This window comes from Carassius gibelio, chromosome A2 (assembly GCF_023724105.1).
Source record: "Carassius gibelio isolate Cgi1373 ecotype wild population from Czech Republic chromosome A2, carGib1.2-hapl.c, whole genome shotgun sequence".
NCBI lineage: Eukaryota > Metazoa > Chordata > Actinopteri > Cypriniformes > Cyprinidae > Carassius > Carassius gibelio.
In genome coordinates this window covers 10,050,186-10,072,966 of record NC_068372.1, presented here as the reverse complement: position 1 = coordinate 10,072,966, position 22,781 = coordinate 10,050,186, and the positions used below count along the sequence as shown (strand labels likewise).

The 22,781-nt window shown below is 36.3% G+C and overlaps 1 protein-coding gene across 3 annotated transcripts; it reads right to left on the bottom strand.

The window, feature by feature from the left end:
* Positions 1-6,025: 6,025 nt before the first annotated feature.
* On the bottom strand, positions 6,026-22,715 carry LOC128022412 (WW domain-containing adapter protein with coiled-coil). 3 transcript variants are annotated; one of them, XM_052609980.1, is made up of 13 exons: positions 22,437-22,715; positions 22,187-22,220; positions 21,468-21,660; positions 19,789-19,865; positions 17,903-18,018; positions 17,711-17,823; positions 13,555-13,776; positions 11,677-11,799; positions 11,187-11,332; positions 10,140-10,237; positions 9,528-9,696; positions 7,532-7,659; positions 6,026-7,443 (listed from the first exon to the last, which is right to left on the bottom strand). In XM_052609980.1, exons 1-13 carry the CDS (start codon positions 22,475-22,477, stop codon positions 7,374-7,376), a joined length of 1,530 nt encoding a protein of 509 aa, XP_052465940.1. In that variant the 5' UTR covers positions 22,478-22,715; the 3' UTR covers positions 6,026-7,373. The 3 variants fall into 3 exon arrangements, with proteins under 3 accessions (XP_052465940.1, XP_052465930.1, XP_052465950.1); XM_052609970.1 differs by having other exon boundaries at positions 9,528-9,693; XM_052609990.1 differs by lacking the exon at positions 11,677-11,799.
* Between the last annotated feature and the right edge of the window lie 66 nt (positions 22,716-22,781).

Genomic DNA, 22,781 nt, shown 5'->3' with positions numbered 1-22,781 from the left:
GATCGGGACAGCTGACAGAACTATCACTTGACTAATTGGGTAATTGTTGCATTGTCACAAAATGTATAATCTGCACACTTTTTAAAGTATTTTAAGACGGATTATACTTGCCAACTCCAAAGAATGTATTGTGCCCTCGCAGTCACATCCAAAGTTCAGCATATAAAGCTGCCTCGTGAGTATTAAGTAAGAGTTATTTTTCGTAGTTTGTTGCAAACAAATACACACAATATGATGTCTGATGGGTTTTGACAAATAAAACAGTTTCATGGCACACTCTACTAAAATACAGGGGGGAAAAATAAAGAAAAGGGGGAACATCAATTGAAATGAGGTGCCGGATCTGGATCTGGCTTGTTCAGGCACAAATTAAGCCCTGGGGCAGGGGCAATAACATGTCTGCAAAATTTGTGTGCTGCTGAGCGTCCCTGTGCGTTGGGGACATGCCTATACTAACTTGCTCTTTAAATAACAAAGAAAGACATTGCGCAAGACTTTAGACCAGGTTTGAGTTGGTCTATGGCGCAGTCTATTTTCAGTTCCTCAAAATAACATTGTGCCAACAGTGCACCTGAACACAGCTCGTTTTCAGACCAGCATGCCCCTATGCTCAAATGGGCACAAATACACTTGCTGTTTAAACAACCCAGTTCAGGACGGGAAAATGAGAACTGTGTCTGGATGAAACCAGCAAAAGCACTTGCGTAGCGCATTGTGCCACATTGCGCCATGTGTATGACAGGGCCCAATCAGTTCATATTCTACTCATCTGCATGTTTTTTAATATCACTGTCTTAGTACATCAAATCAGCACTTTAGAATGTTACAAAAACAAGCTCCCAGGGATTTGATCTTGGTTGTCATTTGTTGAAATAAATAAAAAAGATACAGTGTCTTTGTGTCTGTCCACCGAAATTCAGCAAAACCTGTGTGAATAAGTGAAATAAATTAAATAATATGTTAGCAAAAATAAAGCAAAGGGAAACTGAAATGCAGAGAGAAAACGGTTGCAAGTGGACAAAGAAGTAAAAATAGCAGCAGTTAAAATATATAATGAGCTTTGCCCAATGTTCTACATTTGCAGACAGGATCTGAAAATCACAGGAAAATCACATTTGCTTCAGGTTTGCTTCAGCAGTAAAGACGTTAAAGATGGCAAAAATCATCATAAATGTGAAAATGTGGACAAAATCACCCTACCTGCTTAATGAAGAAAGAGACAAAATGCCTCCAAAGGCATTAAAGAAAACTTCTGTAGAAGTTCATGATCCATGCACTCACACAAATTTATTTTGCTACTTCCAGTATTGTGACAGTTCTCATTTCTCAAGTGGAAAAGTAAAAAGGGGAGTACTCACTTACGCTCTACTGGACACACAGAGTGACTCTGCATTCATTTTGGGAGATCTTCTTGATGACTTAAATGTGATCAATCAGTCAGTGCAACTGAGACTCAGCACCATGACAGCTGTTGACACCATCACTGCAAGTAGAAGAGTTTGTGGTCTGCTAGTTCAAAGACTTCAAGCAGCCAACTCTATTCAACTACATCAAACATACTAGAGATTTCATTCCCGTTGACAAGTATATCCCAACCAAAAGGACAGCACTGCAATAGCCTCACCTCAAACATCTGGCCAGTAAATTGCCACCAAATCAGAACTGTGAAGTCAGACATAACTGCTGATCAGCTCTATCTCCCCAAAGTCATAATAGAGTGTGAAAATGAAACATTTGTTCAAGGAACTGAGCTTGGATGGAGTATTATTGGACTCTCAAATCCATGAATAGAAAGACAGGGAGATCAGAGCTTCATCCATATGCAGTGAAAGAAATAACTATCCAGTCACTCAACAATGTCTTGTAGATTCTTGAGTCAGATTTCAATGAGAAAGCTTATGAGGATAAAAGTGTCTCAACAGAAAGTCCATTTCATACAGCATCTTATCAAACAGAAGGATAAAGAACGTCATGAACTTCCTCTAGCTTTCAAGTATAGTGGCTACCAGCTGCCCGTTTGCAGTATTTGAAGAAAAGTCTAACGCGAAATATTGTGATCATTACAGGGCCTTCATGGAGGAGATAATTAACAAAGGTGATGATGAACCAGCCCCAGCAATACCTGAAGGAGAAACTGGTACATTCTAAACCATGGGGTGTACCACCCTTAGAAACCAGATAAGCTGAGGGTCGTGTTCGATTTTTCTGCTAGGTTTTGTGGAATATCTCTAATCAAAACTCTGCTGACCGGGACTGACCTAATTAACTCTTTAGTGGGAGTAATTTGCCGCTTCAGGTAAGAACTTGTCGCAGTCACCTGTGACATAAAAAATATGTTTCATCAGTTCCTTGTCCCTTCTGACAAATGCCTTTATCTAAGGTTTCTATGGTGGGAGGGTGGAGACTTTGAGAAAAAAGTCCATCTCTTTGGTGCTACAGTACATCATCTCTTGGGTGTGCTAATTTCATTCTGAAGTACTTAATGCAGCAGCACAAGGCTCATCACCCATCAGCCCATCAAGTGTTTGTTGAAAAAACTTCTATGTAGACGATGGGTTAACCAGTGTTTGTTCAGTTCATGAAGCTAAAGAACTGATTGTAGATGCTCAATCACTGTAAACATGGAGGCTTATGGCTCCATAAATTCAACTGAAAGTGAAGTGAGTGAAATGCACTGCAGTTTGGTGATGGCAAAGGCCAGAATTGCACCTACAAAAATCACAATCATACCAAGATTGGAACTTTCAGCAGGTGTCATATCTGTGAAAAGTGTCATGCTGAAAATGCAGCTTGAAATGAAGATTGTCCAAGAATTCTTCTGGACAGATTGACAGGTCGTTCTGACGTACATCAACAAAGAAGCACGAAGGTTTCATTTATTCGTTGCTAACAGTGTGCAGCTGAGAAGACACATTACTGTTCCTAGTTAGTGGTATTACATTATAACTAGGGCTGCCCCCTAATAGTCAACTAATCATTAGACATGAGGCTTGGTCGACCAAAACTTTAGACGCAGAAAAACATCCAAATGCTCGCCTATCATTCATTAATCTCAAATATGGCTTATAATCTGAAATTTTTAAGTATTAGCAACTTTACGTGTCCGCCCAATTTAATGTTCTCATAGAGATATGTGTTGCTATTCAAGTGTCTTTGTGAAAACTGAACAGTAGCTCACTGCAGGAGAAATGGAGGCGCCAGTGCGCTCACTTGCTCTAAAAATGCGTCTCATCTGTATAGACTATATAGAATAATAATATAATAAAATAGAGATTATTGAACTGTCAGAAATAAAAGTGTGTTTTAAAATACCAATTACCAATTGTCAAATTCTTATTTTCTCTATATCTAATAAAAAACTGTCACTGCCAAATGATTTAACCCTATTACAGTTAAATAGACACACACATTTAAATTCATGTATTACTTCAAAACTGTATTAGGATGTATACACATCTAGGTAATAAATATATACATTAAGGTTTAGTTTTCCCAGAAGATAAAATACAATTTACAGCAGTTATCCATTTAAAAAATCTTGTTGCATCTTTAGTTACTTTCTTAAGCATCAGTAAACGTTTGCACCTCAGCTGTCTTCAGAATTAAAAAATGGATATCAAAATCATAAAATCACTTTTGGAAGGGTATGCAGATGATGTTTATAAAACTAGGACCTGGATGATTTTTCTTGAGAACAGTGAGCAGTATAGACCCTTGAACAATTATCACAAAACATAAAAACAACACAGCATGAAGAATGAAGCGTACTTAAAAAAAAAATACAAAAAAATAAATAAAATTATATATATATATATATATATATATATATATATATATAAATTCTGATCTTATATACCTTTATTTATACAGCGCATTAAACAAAATGCATTGCGTCAAAGCAACTGAACATTCATTAGGAAAACAGTGTGTCAATAATGCAAAATGATAGTTAAAGGCAGTTCATCATTGAATTCAATGGTGTCATCTCTGTTCAGTTTAAATAGTGTCTTTGCATTTATCTGCAATCAAGTCAATGATATCGCTGTAGATGAAGTGACCCCAGCCAAGCAAGCCAGAGGCGATGGCAGCAAAGAACCGAAACTCCATCGGTGACAGAATGGAGAAAAAAACCTTGGGAGAAACCAGGCTCAGTTGGGGGGCCAGTTCTCCTCTGACCAGACAAAACCAGCAGTTCAATTCCAGGCTGCAGCAAAGTCAGATTGTGCAGAAGAATCATCTGTTTCCTGTGGTCTTGTCCTGGTGGTCCTCTGAGACAAGATCTTTACAGGGGATCTGACCTCGGAATAAGAGAGAAACAGACTAATATTAGCGTAGATGCCATTCTTCTAATGATGTAGCAAGTACATCGGGTGGTATGGGAAGTGTTCCCAGTTCCAGTTTACCTAATTAATTCCACCCTAAAAATCCTTTAACGGATTTGGATATTAAAGCATATTAGTATGTTATGTGTAAACCAGGTTAAAGAGATGAGTCTTTAATCTACATTTAAACTGCAAGAGTGTGTCTTATACAGTAGGTGGCCAACCAAAACGCCGGTTCTACCGCCTTGGCGTTTGTAAAGTGCTTGTGCAGCTTTTAACCACTGAGTGGCGCTTTAACCACAAGTTATCAAACAAGTGAATCAAAGCACATTTTCGCAAATGGACGTCAGTTTTGCCTCACCGATATTTTACATTTGACGGCTGCAGTAAGGGAAAATGGATGAAAAACACTGTAGTTAAAATATTCAATATTCACAGATGAAAGTTTGGTAGGCTACTTATGAAGTTATGTGCATTTCTTAGAACGAATTCAAGCAGGATAAATGTCAAGCCTGTGCCTGAGCTTATATATTGTCTAAGATACATGGAATTAAACCATATTTTAGATTTGACACATTTAATAGGTGTGCAGTATTATATATTATATTAATTATGTGTTATATTACTCTAAAGAAATTGTGCTTTACTTTACATCGGAGCATTATAAAGTACCATCCTATTTTAGTGAGCTATAAACTAGATGGATTAATATGCAAAATATCAATATTTTCATATATTAGGCCTATATTTTAATTTATATTTTAAAATTCCTTTAATAAAACAACATGCATTTTTGTTATTCTTTACATGTCCTTTATTTTGACAGATATATTGTTGGGAAAAATATATTTGTCTGTAAACTGATTAAGAAATTCTTGCATGTTTTATGAATTATTTCCTTTATTTTAGTAAAAGATGAGGCACTGTATAATTTCGTTCCCATTAAGTCTAATAAGCCTAAAAAAAGAAACAAATAAATGAAACCTGCACGATTTAGCTAAATCATTAAAACTCTTAAGAATGGAAGGATTATTAAAACATCATCACGTTTAAACTCAAGTTCTCTCATTATAATCAACAAAATGCACACAATGTACAAAAGAGCCCCCCCCCCCCAACTTAAAATCAATACTCAAATGACAAATCTATTTTTCAAAACAAGTTTTAATATAGTTATTTATCATTCATTTACCAGTCAAATTTGTAAGTGAGACAAGATGCTAAAAAAAAAGAAAAAAAAACCCCGTAAGGTTATTACCTTAATGCTGGAAAGACCTTTATTTTATTATGGTCTTGTGAAGTATTTGTAAGTCTATCTGTTGTGTGAAACCTCTTGTTCAGTGGAGTACTAAAGAAAAGCATTTTTGTTTAACTTAAGTTTAAAATTAACATTTTGCAAATTCTGCAAGTATATAAATTCATTACTACAACTGTATATACAATGCTTTTTCATATATTTATTTTATAAAATGGTTACTACTTACAAAACATATACATTTTGCAAGGTTATTGTTATTATACTGGATTCTGAACAGATAACTCAAAACACTGCAGTTGTCAGATTTCAAATGCAAGTGAAACATAGTTCCACTGGAAGGTGAACATGGACAAACTCTTTAGCATGGGTTTGAGTTCTTTAAGTTCAACATTGCATGCAAACCATCTTAAAACAATTATAAAAAAAGCTAATATATACCAAAATGTAATGTAGTAATTGTTTATTTCCTTTAGTTTTAGAAACCATATACAAAGCAACATACCCATCTCTATTCTGAAAGTGAACTCCATTTACAGGCGATAGAGTTAAAATTGGTCTAAGTTCAAACCCTGCATCAGAGGGCAGTGAAGACAGAAAGAACAATGGAGCAAAACTATGAATGACATTGCAAACATCAAAGAGGAATCACCAGTGTTGCTTTTTTCACATCCTTGTCAAATACAAACTGACAACTTGACTAAATGCTTACAGTTTCTTCTATAGACTGGTTGATATTTTATGCAAAAGATGAGGAAAAATGTAATCTGCTCCTGTACTTCTCCATACTCTTCCCCCAGTAGGTCATCTTGGACTGTCCTTGTAGTCCTCTTTTGTCCATGAAGGATGCATTTTTGATGTGCAGCCATAGCGCATGTATAAAAAATATCCTCCTAACTCAGGCAATATGGGAATGACTTAATTAGTTGAGTAAAGAACAACTGAGCAAATACAAACAAATGAAAACAAAATGAATACAAAAAGTGTCAAACAGTGCTGGGGTGCAGTATGAAAAACAATCTCTGTTAGACGTGTAACAGCACTGCTAAGATCAAGGAGCATCGAAGGCAGAGAGTGACAACCCCATCAGGGTCAGAAACTCAGAAAATGTGCGTTTACCACTTCGGCAAAAGCTTTTAAGTGCCACGTTACCGGTTCAGAAAAATTTAGCACCCATTTATTTTTCTGCTGTGAATAAGGGAGGTCACTTATGCGTCCTATGTAATCCTTCTGAGGGGCAGAGAATCAGCCAGTCATGCCTATCTTTTGAAAACGAGAACTAAGTATATTGGGTTTATTTTAGTTGGTCACTTTGACAGATGCCTGCTCAGCTGGGAGCATCCTTGTGCACAAATAGCCCTTCTGACATCATTCATATTCACTGTCAGTCACTGGAGGACAAGGGGATATTAGGTCTCCAGTGTGACAGTAAAGTTTAAGATCTGTTAACATGGGTATAACCCTGAAAAACCAGCACATGAATCACCAGATCGACTGAATGATTCCTCAAAGGTTAGTCGGAGTTGGAGAGCACTCTCTGAATGTCTATAATCACCTGTGGATCTGAAAATAGAGAAGCAATGAATGTCGAAGTACAGTGAAAATAATCGATCATCTCAGGGCCTTGTGTTGCCTTCAGAAGCATTTTGTAAGCTTCCTTTCTCTCGGTCCCATTTCAGGCATTGCAGCCTACAGTTTGACTGCAGATCTGAGCGCTTGGGCTGAGAGCAGGGGTCCAAACAACCAGGGGCCGGATATGTTTGGAGAGAGACTGCCATGAGCTCCACAGCCATCTCTCAAACCATGAAGGAATTCTGATTTTTCAGTTTGTCAAGTTCCTTGATCTGCTGTCTCAAAAACAGAATCCTGTGTGAAAAGAAGAAAAAACGATTCATAAAAGTCATTTCATTACATCTATATGATCATTTAATATAAATAAATATGGGTTATAAACCTTTGCTCTCTCAATGTGGCCTGGATTTCACATACTCGCACTAAAGAACGAAGGTTTTTAAGTTCGGTGCAGATCTCTGACATGTAGAGGGTTCCCATATTGTGGAAATCCTCACGTAGCCGTGACACCTGGGTGACAGGAATTTACTGGGGTTAAAGCAAAAAACAACAAAACAACAACAAAACAAATTTTTTTAAATAATTTTCCTTGAAACTAACTAGTAATGAATCTGCCATTTCCATTAGCCCTTGACAGGCTCAGACTACAGATTATGGTGGAATATTTGAAACCGTAATAACAAGAAAGTTTACTGTACAACAATATGGTGCGAACATGTGTAACATTTAGGATGCTTTTGATATCAAGATTTGCTGGTTAGCGTTGTAGGGACAGGGTTCCAGATGACTTACAATCTAAAACATTATATTTCTGAAATAGTTTTGTAAAAAAAAAAAAAAAAAAAATTAAATAACTAGGAAATACATATATAATAGGAAATATACAAAGACAGTTTACTACAGAAAACTACAGCTCAGTTCAATAAACAACAACAAAAACATTAAACTGGTCCAAGAACTGGCAACATAAACAGGGTTCTTACAGATACTGCCAAATAAAATTCCAGGATTTTCAAGGACTTGCACTTACTTTTTTGGCTTTCAAGGACTTAAATCAGATCTCGCTTATAAATCAATATTGTTATTATCTTCTCACTCTAATAAATAAACTAATAAAACAAAATGTTACAAATAAAAGTGCAGTACATGAAAAAAATGCAATGACTTAGGCAACTTTAACATCTTAAAAAGGATACTATGACAATGTTATCGCTTTCCTTATTCACACTGATTTTATTTTTTTCATGAATATATGATTGGCCTGAAGAATGAAATCACGCTCACACACTAGGGGTCACAATACACTTATCTCACAAGGTGAGACAAAATGCAGATACTTGGTTCTCTAGAATGAGACAATGTTTTAATAATTAAATACATTTTCAAATGACTGTCTTTTATTCACAAAAAGTAAAACAATGCCATTGTAGTTTGAAATGTTTGAACTAATCTAGTGCTCAATGATTATTTTGCTACTCAAGTAATTAAATGATTATTTTGGCAAGTAATCTGATATTGTTTAGTAATACAATTAGAAATAAGTGGAAAAACAGTCTTTAATATGACTATATTTATATATAAATTAATGATGAGACAATTATAATTGGCCTCAAATAAAGTATCAAAACCAAGTACATGATTTTATTGAACAACACTGTTAAATACATAACCTAATATGCAAAGTCAGAAACTTGTGTTTATGTACAATAAATCGTATATTTCGAAATATGTTGTATTCTCCTGTGTTGGCTTAGGTTTAAATGATTTGTTACAAATCAAGTGAGTATTCCCAGATGAACGTTAAGCAACCCAAGCTCACCGCATACGCAGAGGAACAGCTAAGCCCATTTCACACATACAGTCTTTACTGTAAATTACCGATACAAGATCATGTGTGAATGGGACCTTTTCAGAAATACCAGTAAATTTGTTCTGGCATTTAAATCGTTCTTATGGAGATGGCTTGATTATTCTGAGCTATTAACAAAACTCTGCTGCTTTTTTAATGTAGCTTTTCTATGTAAATATGACACTAGATGGAAATCTTTGAAAATTGCGCTTTGCAGCTTTTCAATGAGTCGCACTCGAGACCCAGGCTTCATTTCCATTAATCTGCTGCAAATCTGCAATTGGATACTATTATGCGTGTCTCATGTTTATAAGAGCAAAAACGTCTGATTGGCTAGTAATGTTAGTTTGGTTGAGAGTGAAAGCTGCATTCCTGTAATGAATGACTACCCCCCCAGCCAAACGAAGCGCCAGAGAACTTTAACCCCTGAATTTAAGATGAAGAGAAACAGAATTTCAATTGTCGGAGAACTGATGTCTGATCTATAGAAGGTCGATGAACAGATGAAGAGACAAAGGCATCCTCATACCTGCTTCTCCACATGTTCTGCAGGCCAGCCTTGAACATGCTTGATGAGATTTTCATCAAAGTGCAATGCTAGAGAAGGAGTGAAAGTGCTTTGGGTTCGAGAGGTGCTGCCTGAGGCGGGAACGCTGATGACTGCACTCCCATTAGAGCTCGACAAGCCCTCTTGACTGCTATAAAACAAACATATTCATTTATTAAAGAAAGAACAGCTTCACTCTGAAAATGGCAGTGCATTGGTGTTTTTATTTAAATCACACCCTTAGTGATATGACTATGGCATTAAGCCATAATAAGATATCTATTATATTACGATATATAGTGCACCTCTAATTGAAATAATATAATCAAAAAATGCTTATGATAATAAATATGTAATAAACGGATAGTCTACAACAAAATGAAAATTGTCACCATCTACTCCACCCTCTTTTCAGAATAAAATTATTATAATCAAAGTCAAAGGGAACTGTAACTGATTTTCAGCATTGTCCAAAATGTGTGTGTGGTTGCATTTCAAAACTGAAGAGGTAGATGGTGCTGTAGGACAACATGTGATAGGCTGCTTTTACATTACCAACAGACAAATAAAAAGTTCCTACTGACAGACCCATACATTTGCCTGTGAAGACGGGGATCACTGAATTCCACAGGTTTGTCAGAGTTGACGTTCTGCTGGGAAGATGATCCTTGTCTCTGGATTGATGCACTGACCTGAAATTGAAGAACAACAGTTCGAATAGGAAGAGAAATGTGAATTAAATAATGGAAAAAACATTTACCTACAGCTGTACAACTTTAATCAAATGTGTTGGGACATGATGCATACACAGGGTTCCCAAAAAGTATTTGGACACCTAAGCTTCACTTAAAAGTATCAATGAATAAAAATAACAAAAAATAATATAAATTAAATTCCAAACCAAAATGACATTTATTTAAGTTAAAGACGCATTTTAAACCAACCCTAAGAGGAAAAAAAGTGGCCATGGGTCTCCTGTCTTGACCATCTATCTTCTGGATTTTTCGTTGTTTGGGTTGTCACTGATTGTACTTGCGTTCATTTACTGACATACTGAGATACATTTATACCGATAACGCATTTTCACACTTCTTTCGTTAAATATCGTCAAGCTGCGGTCGCGTGTGGCATCTCCCTTATTTTGTTGCGGTTTGGTTATAATCATAACATCTATGTAAATGAATTAAAAGTACTCGCTCTGCTCTGCTCCAGTGGGGACACATCAAAATAAATAAATAAATAAAATAAAAAAATAAAAAAAAACACGTCCAGCATTCATTTTGATCATGGCTTGTCTTGAAAAACAAAGACAATTAAATGTTTGTCGTAGGAGAAGTCACACTGCAGGACAGTGCGCAAAATCTTCTGACACTGCAAGAATTTTGTCAGAGATAAAAAAATTATCGCAACGCTCATTAATTGGCTGTCGGTAAACATGTCAAACTAATGGCCAAAGACTTCAGATTTTAGCCTAGGATCAGAGGAATCTTTTAGGATCTCCAAAATTAGTCTCAGAGGGCAAAACTGTGGCCAACATTGTACAGTGTGCACCTTGCTTAATGTAAAAACATGTCCAAACACTTACTGAGACCACTGTAAGAGAGACGTTTAAGAAGTGACTGGCCACAAGTTGCTACTGACCTTTGGTTGTGAAGAGAGAGAAGCAGAGCTGAGCAGGGGTTTAGAGACAGCAAAGGTCTGAGGTGTGCTGACTCTAGGAGACACGTATGACCTTGGTGAAGAGGCATCTGATGCTAATGACATGGGTGACTGACCGGACTGTTGAGCTGTTCATCAGGAACAGAGTTATAGAAATTATATATGCAAGCCAGTAAATAAACTCATTTACAACAATATAACAACATATCAAATATGCTAAATTACCATTTAGGAAATATCTTATTCTGCACACACGTCTGAGATCCCGTGTGAAAAGTTATGTGGCTTAACCTTTTAAGAATTATTAAGCATGTTTTTGTCCAGAGCTTTGTGTGTGTATGAAAGGTAAACATTACTAAAACGCTGGTATAACAAAGCATTGTTAAGTTTAGTCACACATTTCCTTGATGGATTAGCTGCTCTGAAACACATCAATTAGGAGAGGTGAGAAGTGACTGGGACTTAGGCGTACCTTCTGTGGAAAGCTGAGCAGCTTGGGAAAGCAGAGTAGTGACGTTGAAAGCGGACGGTCCAGCAGTGAGAAGCTTATGAAGCATAGACCGTAAGGAAGCTTGTGTGACAGCGGCTGTGAGGACTTGGAGGAAGACGAAGACAGAAAAAGACACACATACAGTCAAAGCAGTTCTATGCACTGAAAGCATCTGAAAAAGGCTCTATTGGTGAACATCAAGCCTTGTCGGCTCAGTATTTTCACCATGTGGAGAGAAAATGCCAAATATCTTGCAAAAAGCAGCTCTCAAGGTGGCAAACAGCTAGACCACAACATTTTAGCTATATGACTGGATCGCTCATCGCGTTCTAAACTGCCAACAGGCAGTGAAGCCACCGGAAGTGTTCAATCCGCTGATCTAAAATCACCCGATTTGAAGCAAATCAGTCAAACGGGCTTAGGTTTTATGCTGTTTGTAAATTAATGTTTACTTCAGGTGTTATCTGCAATGTTTATGCTCTTTTGGGGCAGGATAAGCGATATATTTAAATCGTTTAGGTGGGTGTGTCTGCTGTGCACTGACGACACAGGTAACGATCAAACACTAAATATAGCTTATTTCTTTATGAACATAATTATTCAGGAATTATTAAAAATCAACGTATTTGTATCAGAAATGGATTTGAATATACATTACAATGAATAACAGAATTAATTTTTGGTCACACTTTATTTTAAGGTCCAATTCTCACTATTAACTAACCATTAACTATGACTTTTGCCTTAATTAACTCCTAATCTGCTGCTTATTAATAGTTTATAAGGTAGTTGTTAAGTTTAGGGTATTGGGTAGGATTATGGATGTCATGCATTATATGTACTTTTTTAAGCACTAATAAACAGCCAATATGTTAATAATAGGCATGCTAATAAGCAACTAGTTATTAGTGAGAATTGTAACCTATACTAAAGTGTTACCTAATTTTTTAATATTGCTCTATAACGAAATGAAAAGCTTAACTTACTATCTTGGAAATTAAGCTTTTTGTCTTTAAATCCGTACTGTATATAGTCAGTTATTTCTCGGAATAAATTCCGATTTCAGAGCGAACACTTTGTCGTTTGTTTTACATGTTGAGGTCGTGTCCGTCTGATGTTTATCATGTTCATGATGCTCACTACTGTACTGAACGTAGCTTTTTAATAAGTAGGGGAAATTCCCACCATTTAAAAAAATCACTGTTTACATGCCTAGTGTGTTTACATTATAATAATGTACAGAGATACTTCAGATTTATAAACGTCTAAGACTTGTTAGGTGATGTTTTCTCATTAATATCATACAATTTCCTATTAATTCAATAGAACGTTTACGCACACTAGGGATCACCAATATGGCGACGCTGCGGCTTCACTTTTATGACGTCATGAGCAATCCAGTTCTATATTATAGATCAGTGATTCTAACACAATTTTGGAAATTCTATGGCAACATTCCACCAGAAGTGTTTAAAATCTGTAAACTAGCAAATATAAATACTACTGTGTGATGTAACACAAAACAAAAACTTGAAACAGCTTTCCACTTGAAATTATTAGAACAGCTTGCAGCACAAATGGAAACGGAATCTTAAGTGGAATTCAACTCACTTTGAGTTGTTTTTTTGTTGTTGTTTTTTTTAAATGTCACCACGCATGAAAGACACATGACAGAGACTCATGATAAACTGACCAGCCACAGACATCTAAAAGGCATTGCTGTAGCTCTAACATTATTATGAGGACATAAAAGATCACAGTCTCTACGGTTTGCTTGAAAATCTTCAAGATCGATCACAATATAAAATCGACAGATCGCCAACCCCTAGAGAGAAACACTGCATAGCCATTCATTAATACCTTCATTAATTTTGCCCATGTCTACATTTCCATGATTCATCTGCAGAGTGGCCTGGAGAGCAGGCAGCAGCTGTCGAAGGAGTGCTGGGTCCTGGAGCAGAGTGGAGGCTGAAGCTTGCAGGGCAGGAGACACAGGCAATGTGGAGGACGAGGAGGAGCTGGACGTGCTGGAGGGGTTTATAGACAAAGGCTGAGATAATGGCTTCTCCGCTAAAGTAGATTCTGGGAGACAAACAAAACAAACGTGTTAAGAACCACTGAAACCATCAGCAAAGTGAACCTCTACCACCAGGGATGCAAACTCATCATGGGTGAAAAACACTTCATTGTTTTTAACACTCATAATATTTTAACCCTATAAGCGCCAAAGTCGCAAAATTGCAACAAGATGTCATACTTAAAATAAACTGTATAATAATCCTAATATGGCGTAATATCTAATTTGTATAAATTTCGTCTTGTTCCTATTCAGAGTGTTTGAAGAAATAGCAGAGCAATTGAGCTCTCGTGTCATTGATGCAGAAGCAGTTCAGGTCATAGCATGCAAGTAAATTGTGAGAGAAAATCACCAAATGGCTAATATAAAAATTAGTTCCGTGAGGATGTGTTGCAAATGTTATTCACCCATTCTGACTCTGAAGGGGAATATTTGCCTTTTGGAAATGATGCTGTTGCTGATCGTGCACACTCTAAGGGCCACCGGCAGACAAAGTACAGGTGCAGTCAGTGTGGGGTAGGAGCGCTGTGCCATGCAATGAGAGGTACCATACTCTCAAGAACTATAACCTGTGTCACCTAGATACCTGACTGGGCAGATAGCTGGTCATCTGATTAAAAAATAGGCACATGCATTTTACTATGGCACAGTAATAAAGTAATAATTTGCTACTCTATTATTTTACTATTGATTTCCTCTTTTCCTGATCATTTGGAATGAGGATAAAAAGACAAAAAAAAAACATGAAAAATAAGTTAAAACATCCATTCAATATCTATTATTTCCTCAACATGAACTAATCAAAAAATAGGCTGCTGTGTGATGTAACAAAGCAAAAACTTGAAACAGCTTTCCACTTGAAATTATTAGAACAGCTTGCAGCACAAATGGAAACGGAATCTTAAGTTGAATTCAACTCACTTTGAGTTGTTGTTGTTTTTTTTTTTTTTTTAAATGTCACCACGCATGAAAGACACATGACAGAGACACATGAGGCATGCTGTTCACATGCCTCAATCTTTAAGCCCTTTCAAGCCACAAGTTTTTGAAATCTTGAAGTCAAAATCCTGCATTTTTTACCAAAACACCCTGGCACCTAGACAATATGAAAAAAAGTGTGGGGGAAAACAAAGACTTAAGATGAAAATGAAAATAACATCAAAATACCATTATATCCAATAGATGGCAGCAGAAGTTCACCCATTAGCTCATTTGCCATTTCAACTCCCTACTTTTTTTCACATCTTGCTTTTGGATTTATTATAAAATGACTATTAAGTATAGCATTTGCAGTAAGTCACAAAGTCTAATGTAATTTACAAATAAATAAAGACACCAACGGCCTTTTAGGGTTAATTATTTTTTGCCCGTGCTGGCAAAATAAGTCAGGATGCTTACAAGCTGATTTTGAGCTACAAGCAGACCTGCCAACCTCGGAACAATTTTTTACCATCAGTGTACCCCTTTTCTATAATTGCGAGTCTAATTGTCTCGCTCTTTCTCTCTCTCACACTACTTAATTATGGACCAATCTCGAATCTCACTTTTCTGTCCAAGATCCTAGAAAATGTTATGTTTCTTATGATAACTGAGATAATGCTGCTAAATTGATTCTTTCTTTACCATGATTGTCATTGCTCTATTTTATTTTTTATATTTCATATTTTGTTCAAATGTTTAATATATCTGCTGTTCATATGTTCATTTATTAGTGTGTTATATGATTAGAATGTTGTCCCGGTTTTAAAATAAAGCACAGCAATGATATTTGAGTGTATTTTCCTTTTTCAGGAAATCGCAACTCTTGACTAGGTATCGGTATCGAAACAATAATTTTGGTATCGTGACAACACTACTCCAGAGTTGATAATGCTCAAAAAAACAAAAATTTATAGACATTGAAGTGCCTTGAAAAATTTATTTTTTTTTTTTTTTTTTTTTTTACAAACCATCTCTAACCATAAAGGCTGCTGTAATTAGCCCCCTGACAAAGCATTTACAAATTTTAGGGGAAGCATTTAAATAATTCTGTGAATGCACTTACGGAATGCAGAATCTAATCATTATAATCTAATCTAATTTAATTGTGAAACAAATCGCTGCCTACCCAAGGATTCACAGCCCTACTGCTTTGTGAAGGGGTCAGTATGAAGCAGGTTTTACTCAAAAGTTGATCCTGAAGGAAGCAGTGCCAGATGTTCATGATCCAGCTACACTTTCAGGAGTAGCAAGTATCACACGTTTGTTTTCCAAATTGCCTTTCTGAAAGAGCTTCTTGGCACTCTGTAAGGCTAATTTTGCTAAAGCAACCAAAGCTACCGTCTGTTTTCACTGATGCTGCCTTCACGTGCTACTAGAATGATCTTGAATAGGAAAGTTGGTGTCAAAATTGCATATGAAAGCAATGCAAAGTCGACCGCTGGAATTATTCAAGCTCATAATCACTAGCACCGGTATTGCCTTGAAGCTCCACCCTATTCCCCGGAGCACCAGCTCATTTGCATTTAAAGGAAAGACACGAAAATGGTGCGTTTTGGCTCATACCCTAAAAGTAGCAATTTTAAAAAGCTATAAAATATGATCTTTAAGGTATTTTGAGTTAAAACTTCATATACACACACTGGGGACATCAGAGACTTATTTTACATCTTGTGAAAGGGGCATAATAGGTCCCCTTTAAGGCAGCTTTTGCGCGTGCACTTTGTGTGTGTGCTTAGCATGGAAAACAGCGTGCGAGTGCAGAAGTGAGTTCTATTTCATTTTCCTGCAGTTGGATCCTTTGAAATCACAATAAATGTGCATACAGAAATCAAAAAGAAAAATCTAAATGTAATTTTATAACAAGTAGCTTAATTTGATTCCAGACCTTAAGCACCTGATCTGATTTCGAAAATTAGAGTAACTTTTCAATTCCCAACCCTCCAACTAAATTATTTAATTTTTGCATGCAAAAGACTATGGAGCTATGTAATGACTATGGAGCTATGTAAAAGATTTTTTGCAACTAACTAGGTTTATCATTTATCTTTTTTTCCCCCGAAAATGTCAATAATCGTCTTATACCTGACTGTTGACAATGACATCACGATACTTATGAGACATTGTCAATTTACAATAATATCCTCATAGCACCCAGCCTTCGTGTATGCTTTGTTTCTGTATTGTTTATAATAGGAAGATCTGTGAACTTGTAGAACTACATAAACTTTGGTCTCTGACTAACCCACTGTAAAAACCTCTGATTGGCAACTTCTTTCAACAGAGATGCCTGTGATACTTTACAATACTCAATAGGGGTGCTCCGATCACGATCGGCCGATCGTTATGCGCATCTCGTCAGTAAAGCCGGTTTTCTAATCAGCGGATAATTCCATCAGGTGCGTGATTTCACATAGAGCAGCTGTTACTACACAGAGCCGTTGTTAATAGAGAAGATGCGCAAATCCACTTCATTTTCAGCGTTTTTTGGCGCAACTTCTCAGTTAACAACGGCTCTGTGTAGTAACAGCTGCTCTATGTGAAATCACGCACCTGATGGAATTAACCGCTGATTAGAGAACCGGCTTTACTGACGAGATGCGCATTAACGATCGGCCGATCGTGATCGGAGCACCCCTAATACTCAATGCTGCAAAACACGTTGTAAATACAAACTTTTGGTTTTGTAATTCGAAACCAGATCACGCACACAATAAAACACAGGAGCGTTTGAAAACAAATGACTTCGAGCATGTACAGAATTGACTTGGTACTACTGGTACTGTAACTCCCCCCCCAAAACTGTTTAATAACCCAAATCTAATAAACCGAATCTTTTTTTTTTTTATATATATATACATACAATTTTTGAATTCAAAACAGCAAATTTCGCCAAAAGATGATAAGTTTGCATCCCTATACCACTGGCAGGAAGCAAGGAATTGTATTTCTGCTACTTACTTGTACTACTGAGGACATTTGTGGCACTGGCCTGCATGGCCTCTTGTCTGTAGTCTCTGTCTTTGGGAAAGCTGTTAACCATAGTCTTGGCACCTTCTCTCTGCCTTTGTTCTCTGTTCAGACAGGAAGTCTGGTGTCAGTTTATGGTTGAGGAGTAAGAAAGACAGTCACAGGGGATCTAAAGCAAGTCACCTCTCCAGCCATTCTTTAGGTTTCTCCCACTGAGAGACCTCTGTCCTACAGTTATAGTAGTACTTCTTGCCAGAAGAACTGATATGCTCTGACCAATCATCCGCTGGCTCACGGCGCTGGAAGAGACAGGACATATGCAGACATATCAAAAAGGAAAGAGCAGGGAAATCTTTCATCTGAGAGAACATTAGAGATAGGAATGGGTCCAGATGATTTATTAGTGTGATCGACTGCTTATTCGGTTTTTCTTTTTTGCTATTTCCCTTTTTTAAAGCACTCAATGGTGCTACCGTATTTTGCCGCAGCTTGCGTTTGTTGTATATACGGTGTTTAACGTCGTTGGTGAGGAAGAAAGACTGTGTGTCCTATGCCTCACCGTACAGCATGAAACCCACTATAAATAAATAACAGAGCTCTATGCTATTTTTCAATGTTTTAAGTTATGGAGATGTCTTTCCCTGTAGGTTTTTTTTTTTTTGTGAAATTATTTGGTGTGACCAAAACATTTGAGAACCACTGGTCTAAAGTTAACAGACATCTTTTTAAAAGTGAAGCCACGTTTAAATATGTTTATTACAGTGACTTTGAATTTCCTAATGTAGTGTGGTATAGCAAAAGATTTGTTTTTATATTTCTGCAATCTAATTTTGTTTGTATGATTCGTTACTGACTTTCATATTAATGTTTACACCAGGCTTAATTGTCAGTGCTTTATGTTGTCATAATTATTACATGCTTACAAAGTTGGAAGTTCAACAAATCAGTCAATATACTACTGTAATTACAGTTGTTTAATAAAAATTTCATTCATATCAATTCAAGCATCACCTAATTAGATCGTATCATAGGCCTGGGCCTACAGAAAATAACATTTCTGTTTAATCTATTTATTAGTGTGTTGGACAGAATATACAATGATTTTTAGCTTGTCTTTGTTGAATAATACAGAACATAAGCAGCTTTAAAATTGCATATTAAATCGCAATCGCAATATTGGTAAAAATAAAAACGCCACTACATTGTTTTCCTACATTACATTAAATCGTTCAGGCCTAAATTATTCCATGATGTACATTGAATGCTTTTTTTCATGCACAAACAGCAACATTACCATTATAACCTTATCTGTTGTAAATGTTGTAAAAGTCAAAAGTATTCCCATCTTTGTTTTCATTTTATATAAATGTCTTTCCAACAAAGCAAGACTTGTATTTGCAAGTCAAACTGACAGAGCGCAAAAGAACAGGAGTGCAACAATTCTAACTAAAATGTACAAAGGAAGAATATTTATGTTAAAGGAAAAATGTAAGAATTTTTATATATTAACATCTTTTCTTGATTGTAATGTGTGTGAGCAGCTTGTACTGAAACAAAAAACAAAACCTTCCCTGATTTCCTAGGCTGTCTATGAAAGTCTGTAGATTAATTTTTATGTGAAGGAAAAGCAAAAAGACGTGATGTTCACTTAGAGCGTCGTTCCATGCTTACATAATGTTTAGTGCATTTCAAATCTGTGCTTTTGTTTTACTTAACTATGGCAACCTTTAGATATGTTTATATTTTAACCCTCTTTTACACACAATGCATCACATAGCCTACATATATACATTCTTAAGTTTACAAACTGTTTGGAAGAAAATATTGGGCAGGATGTAACTTTTTTTTTTATAATAAAACACTAAAAATAAAATTTGTTGCAAACCTGAATAAAAAAATTACAAAGTTGTTATTTAGAGTATTTGTTAAATATCTGTAAGCATTCATATATATCGCTAATAAATGCATCTGGTCTGTTTCTGGTAGACATGGCCTTAAACTAACCTAACTATACAGGTTTCCTTAACACTGGGTAGTTTTTCAGACAACCCACTGAATAATCAACTTACCATCTCTGAAGTTCTGTTTGGATGAGGGTGAGAACTGGAAGCATGCTGGGAGTTTTCTTGCGGAGAAGAACTGACACCTGAAACATGATTAAGAAGATCAGATCAAACTACCATGCATGTGAAAGCCTGAAGACTTAGGCAGAATAGAATTTATTGAAGACAGTATTCTGGATTTCCATTTAAGACACTGGACTGCTAGTTTATAGGCTTCAGATGACAGTCCTGTGGCTGAGTGGTGGAAACATGGACAGGATAAGCTGTAGTTTCCACTGATGTCCTAAATGTGTGAAAAACAAGACACTATACACTTTTTAGACTTTTTTTATTTTTATAATAAATAATACTGTGGACCTGCTGCAGCCTAATGGCTGTGACAATAACAGGAAGTAAAACAGTATGAAGGAAGCACAAGAGAATATCCTGTGTTTTAATGCTGTTGATTTACTCAAATCTAGCAATTAAATCTGTTCCATAAAAACACGTAAAGCTTAAATTATTTAAAACTTTAAGATGGATTTTAGCCGTATTGTATAATTTTACAACTTCCAAATAGTGTTTTGGTTTAAAATGTCAATTTTGTCAAGAGTAATTACATTAATTACACAGAATTCTAAAATGCAAGATGGCAAATAATATCAATAATTTACTATAAATACTTAATAAATAATTACTGGATTATAGGACATAATATAATTTACTATAAATACTTAATAATTACTGGATTATAGGACATAATATAATTTACTATAAATACTTAATAATTACTGGATTATAGGACATAATATAATTTACTATAAATACTAAATTACTGGATTATAGGAATCAGGCAGAATTTTGCCATTTTAACCTCCTGAGACCCTGCATCCTCATATGAGGACATTATATTTTAATGAATTTCTGAGACTATATATGCCACAGGTTTAAGTCTGGACGTCCTGTACAGAGCACATTCGTGGCTTTGTATTTACATGGACAGTATACCCTACACACAGCTTCAATGGAGGGACTGAGAGCTCTCAGACTAAATCTAAAATAGCTTAAACTGTGTTCCGAAGATAAAAGGAGGTCTTACATGTTTGGAACAGCATAAGGGTGAGTTATTAATGACATAATTTTCATTTTTGGGTGAACTAACCCTTTAAGAGGTTAATAATGATGTAACAAATAATAAAATACAGACCTGTAAACCAAACCATATAGTAACGCATAAAAAACCAATTCAATCAGTTTTGTCAAACTCAGAATCACTTGTCAGTTATAGATTGTGACAAATTTGACTTGTCACATTATTTATTAGCGCCTAATTTGAGTTACTAATAATGCCTAATCAAAGGAATAAACTATACATAAATGTGTATTTTTTATTTTATTATTTCAAGAGCATAATATATCATAGTCGCCAAATTGTGAAATGTTTCTGCCAGTGAATTTTGATTACAGTCATGCCTCAAAACCACTGGTCAGTGCTGGTCTAATGCTCGTCTTAACAACATATAAATATATATATCCAGTAAAGAGTGCAAATATTACAAGTCCATACGTATTTGACCCTGCAAATGATGTTTCTCCATTTAACCCACTTATAAATACGATTCTGGGGTTCTGGGGAATTAGGCAAACATGCAACCATAAAACATCAATCATATGCATGTGGAACATCCGCTCCCTCATGTTCTTACCGCTGTCCCTCTCCCGGGTCCGCTGAACATGCAGTGGTTTCGTTTGGCTGTGTCCTGTTCCATCACTGTGCTTGTGTTCTGGACTGTCCGATCGCCGCAACATTTTAGTTGGTGGTGTGGAGTCTGATGAATCTCGCATCTTGTCATGGCGATGGTCATTTGACGAGTGACTCTTTGACTGGTATTTGACAGACTGCAAAATACAATGCATGAGAGAAGAACTGCAAACAACCCATTTACAAAGACCTTTCTTGCACAGAAAATCAGGCTCAAATAAATTCAGTATTATTAAATCAGAAAATCACTAAATGTAACTGTCTAAGTTACTGTACTACAAATGACATGACAGAAAACCTGGTGCTTTAAAAAAAACACACTCAAATAGGATGTTTATGAAAACCAGAGAACTAGTTGATCTGCACTTGTATCACTGTTTTTATAAGCTAGCACACCGAGACATGAGCTCCCTGGTCACACCATTACATCTGTATAAGCTAGTATTCTAGTTTAAATGAAGAGCAATTTGCCAAATACAAATAGCTGATCTCGATTACCTACAAAGTATGACGTGTAATGTATATCAGTTTCAGTTAGCAAGCAGGAACTAGGCCTATGAGCACTAGTGTTATGCTAAAGCCGGCTAATCTAAGTTTGACACTATTTCGTCTTCTCTTCCAGATATGTAACTTTTTTTTTAGAGATAAAATACTTCTGTGTACCTGGCAGGCTTGAGGATCTCTTAGATCATTACACCTGTGAAAGACAAAAAAAAAAGTTAATATAGTCATAAATGCGCTCTATACTAGCCAGCTAAGTTACCATGCTAACGTAGAGAAATAAAAACAACTCGCTAACGTTACTAGAGGAAATAAATACTTTTAAAACAATTTCTTCGAACATAATATGCACTTAGTTTAGGATTTAAACGATTCGATGAATGGTGTAAACTGGAGGTAAATGTCTGTTTACCCATCATTGAGTCTTGATGGATTCGTTGCATGCATAACCATTAATGCTGCAATGATGTGGAAGTGAAGTGTTTCTACTGAAGCAGTTCTGCTGCACTACAGCTGTTTTCAGTGGTACTGCTGTGAACAAACACTATAATATCTGTAACAGTAGCTCTGCTGCAATGCTGCTTTGCTATTCGGGAAAGAGCTGACGGTCCATAGCTTCGTTTTCCTCGCGACTGCGCCCTGCAAGTGCACGAGCAAAGGACTGAGACTAGTGCTCGTGACCTGCCAGTCTCGCGATCAGCACGCGACGTGCACGAGCAGAAAACTGAACCTGTGCTCACGGACCTTTTTAGGGCCC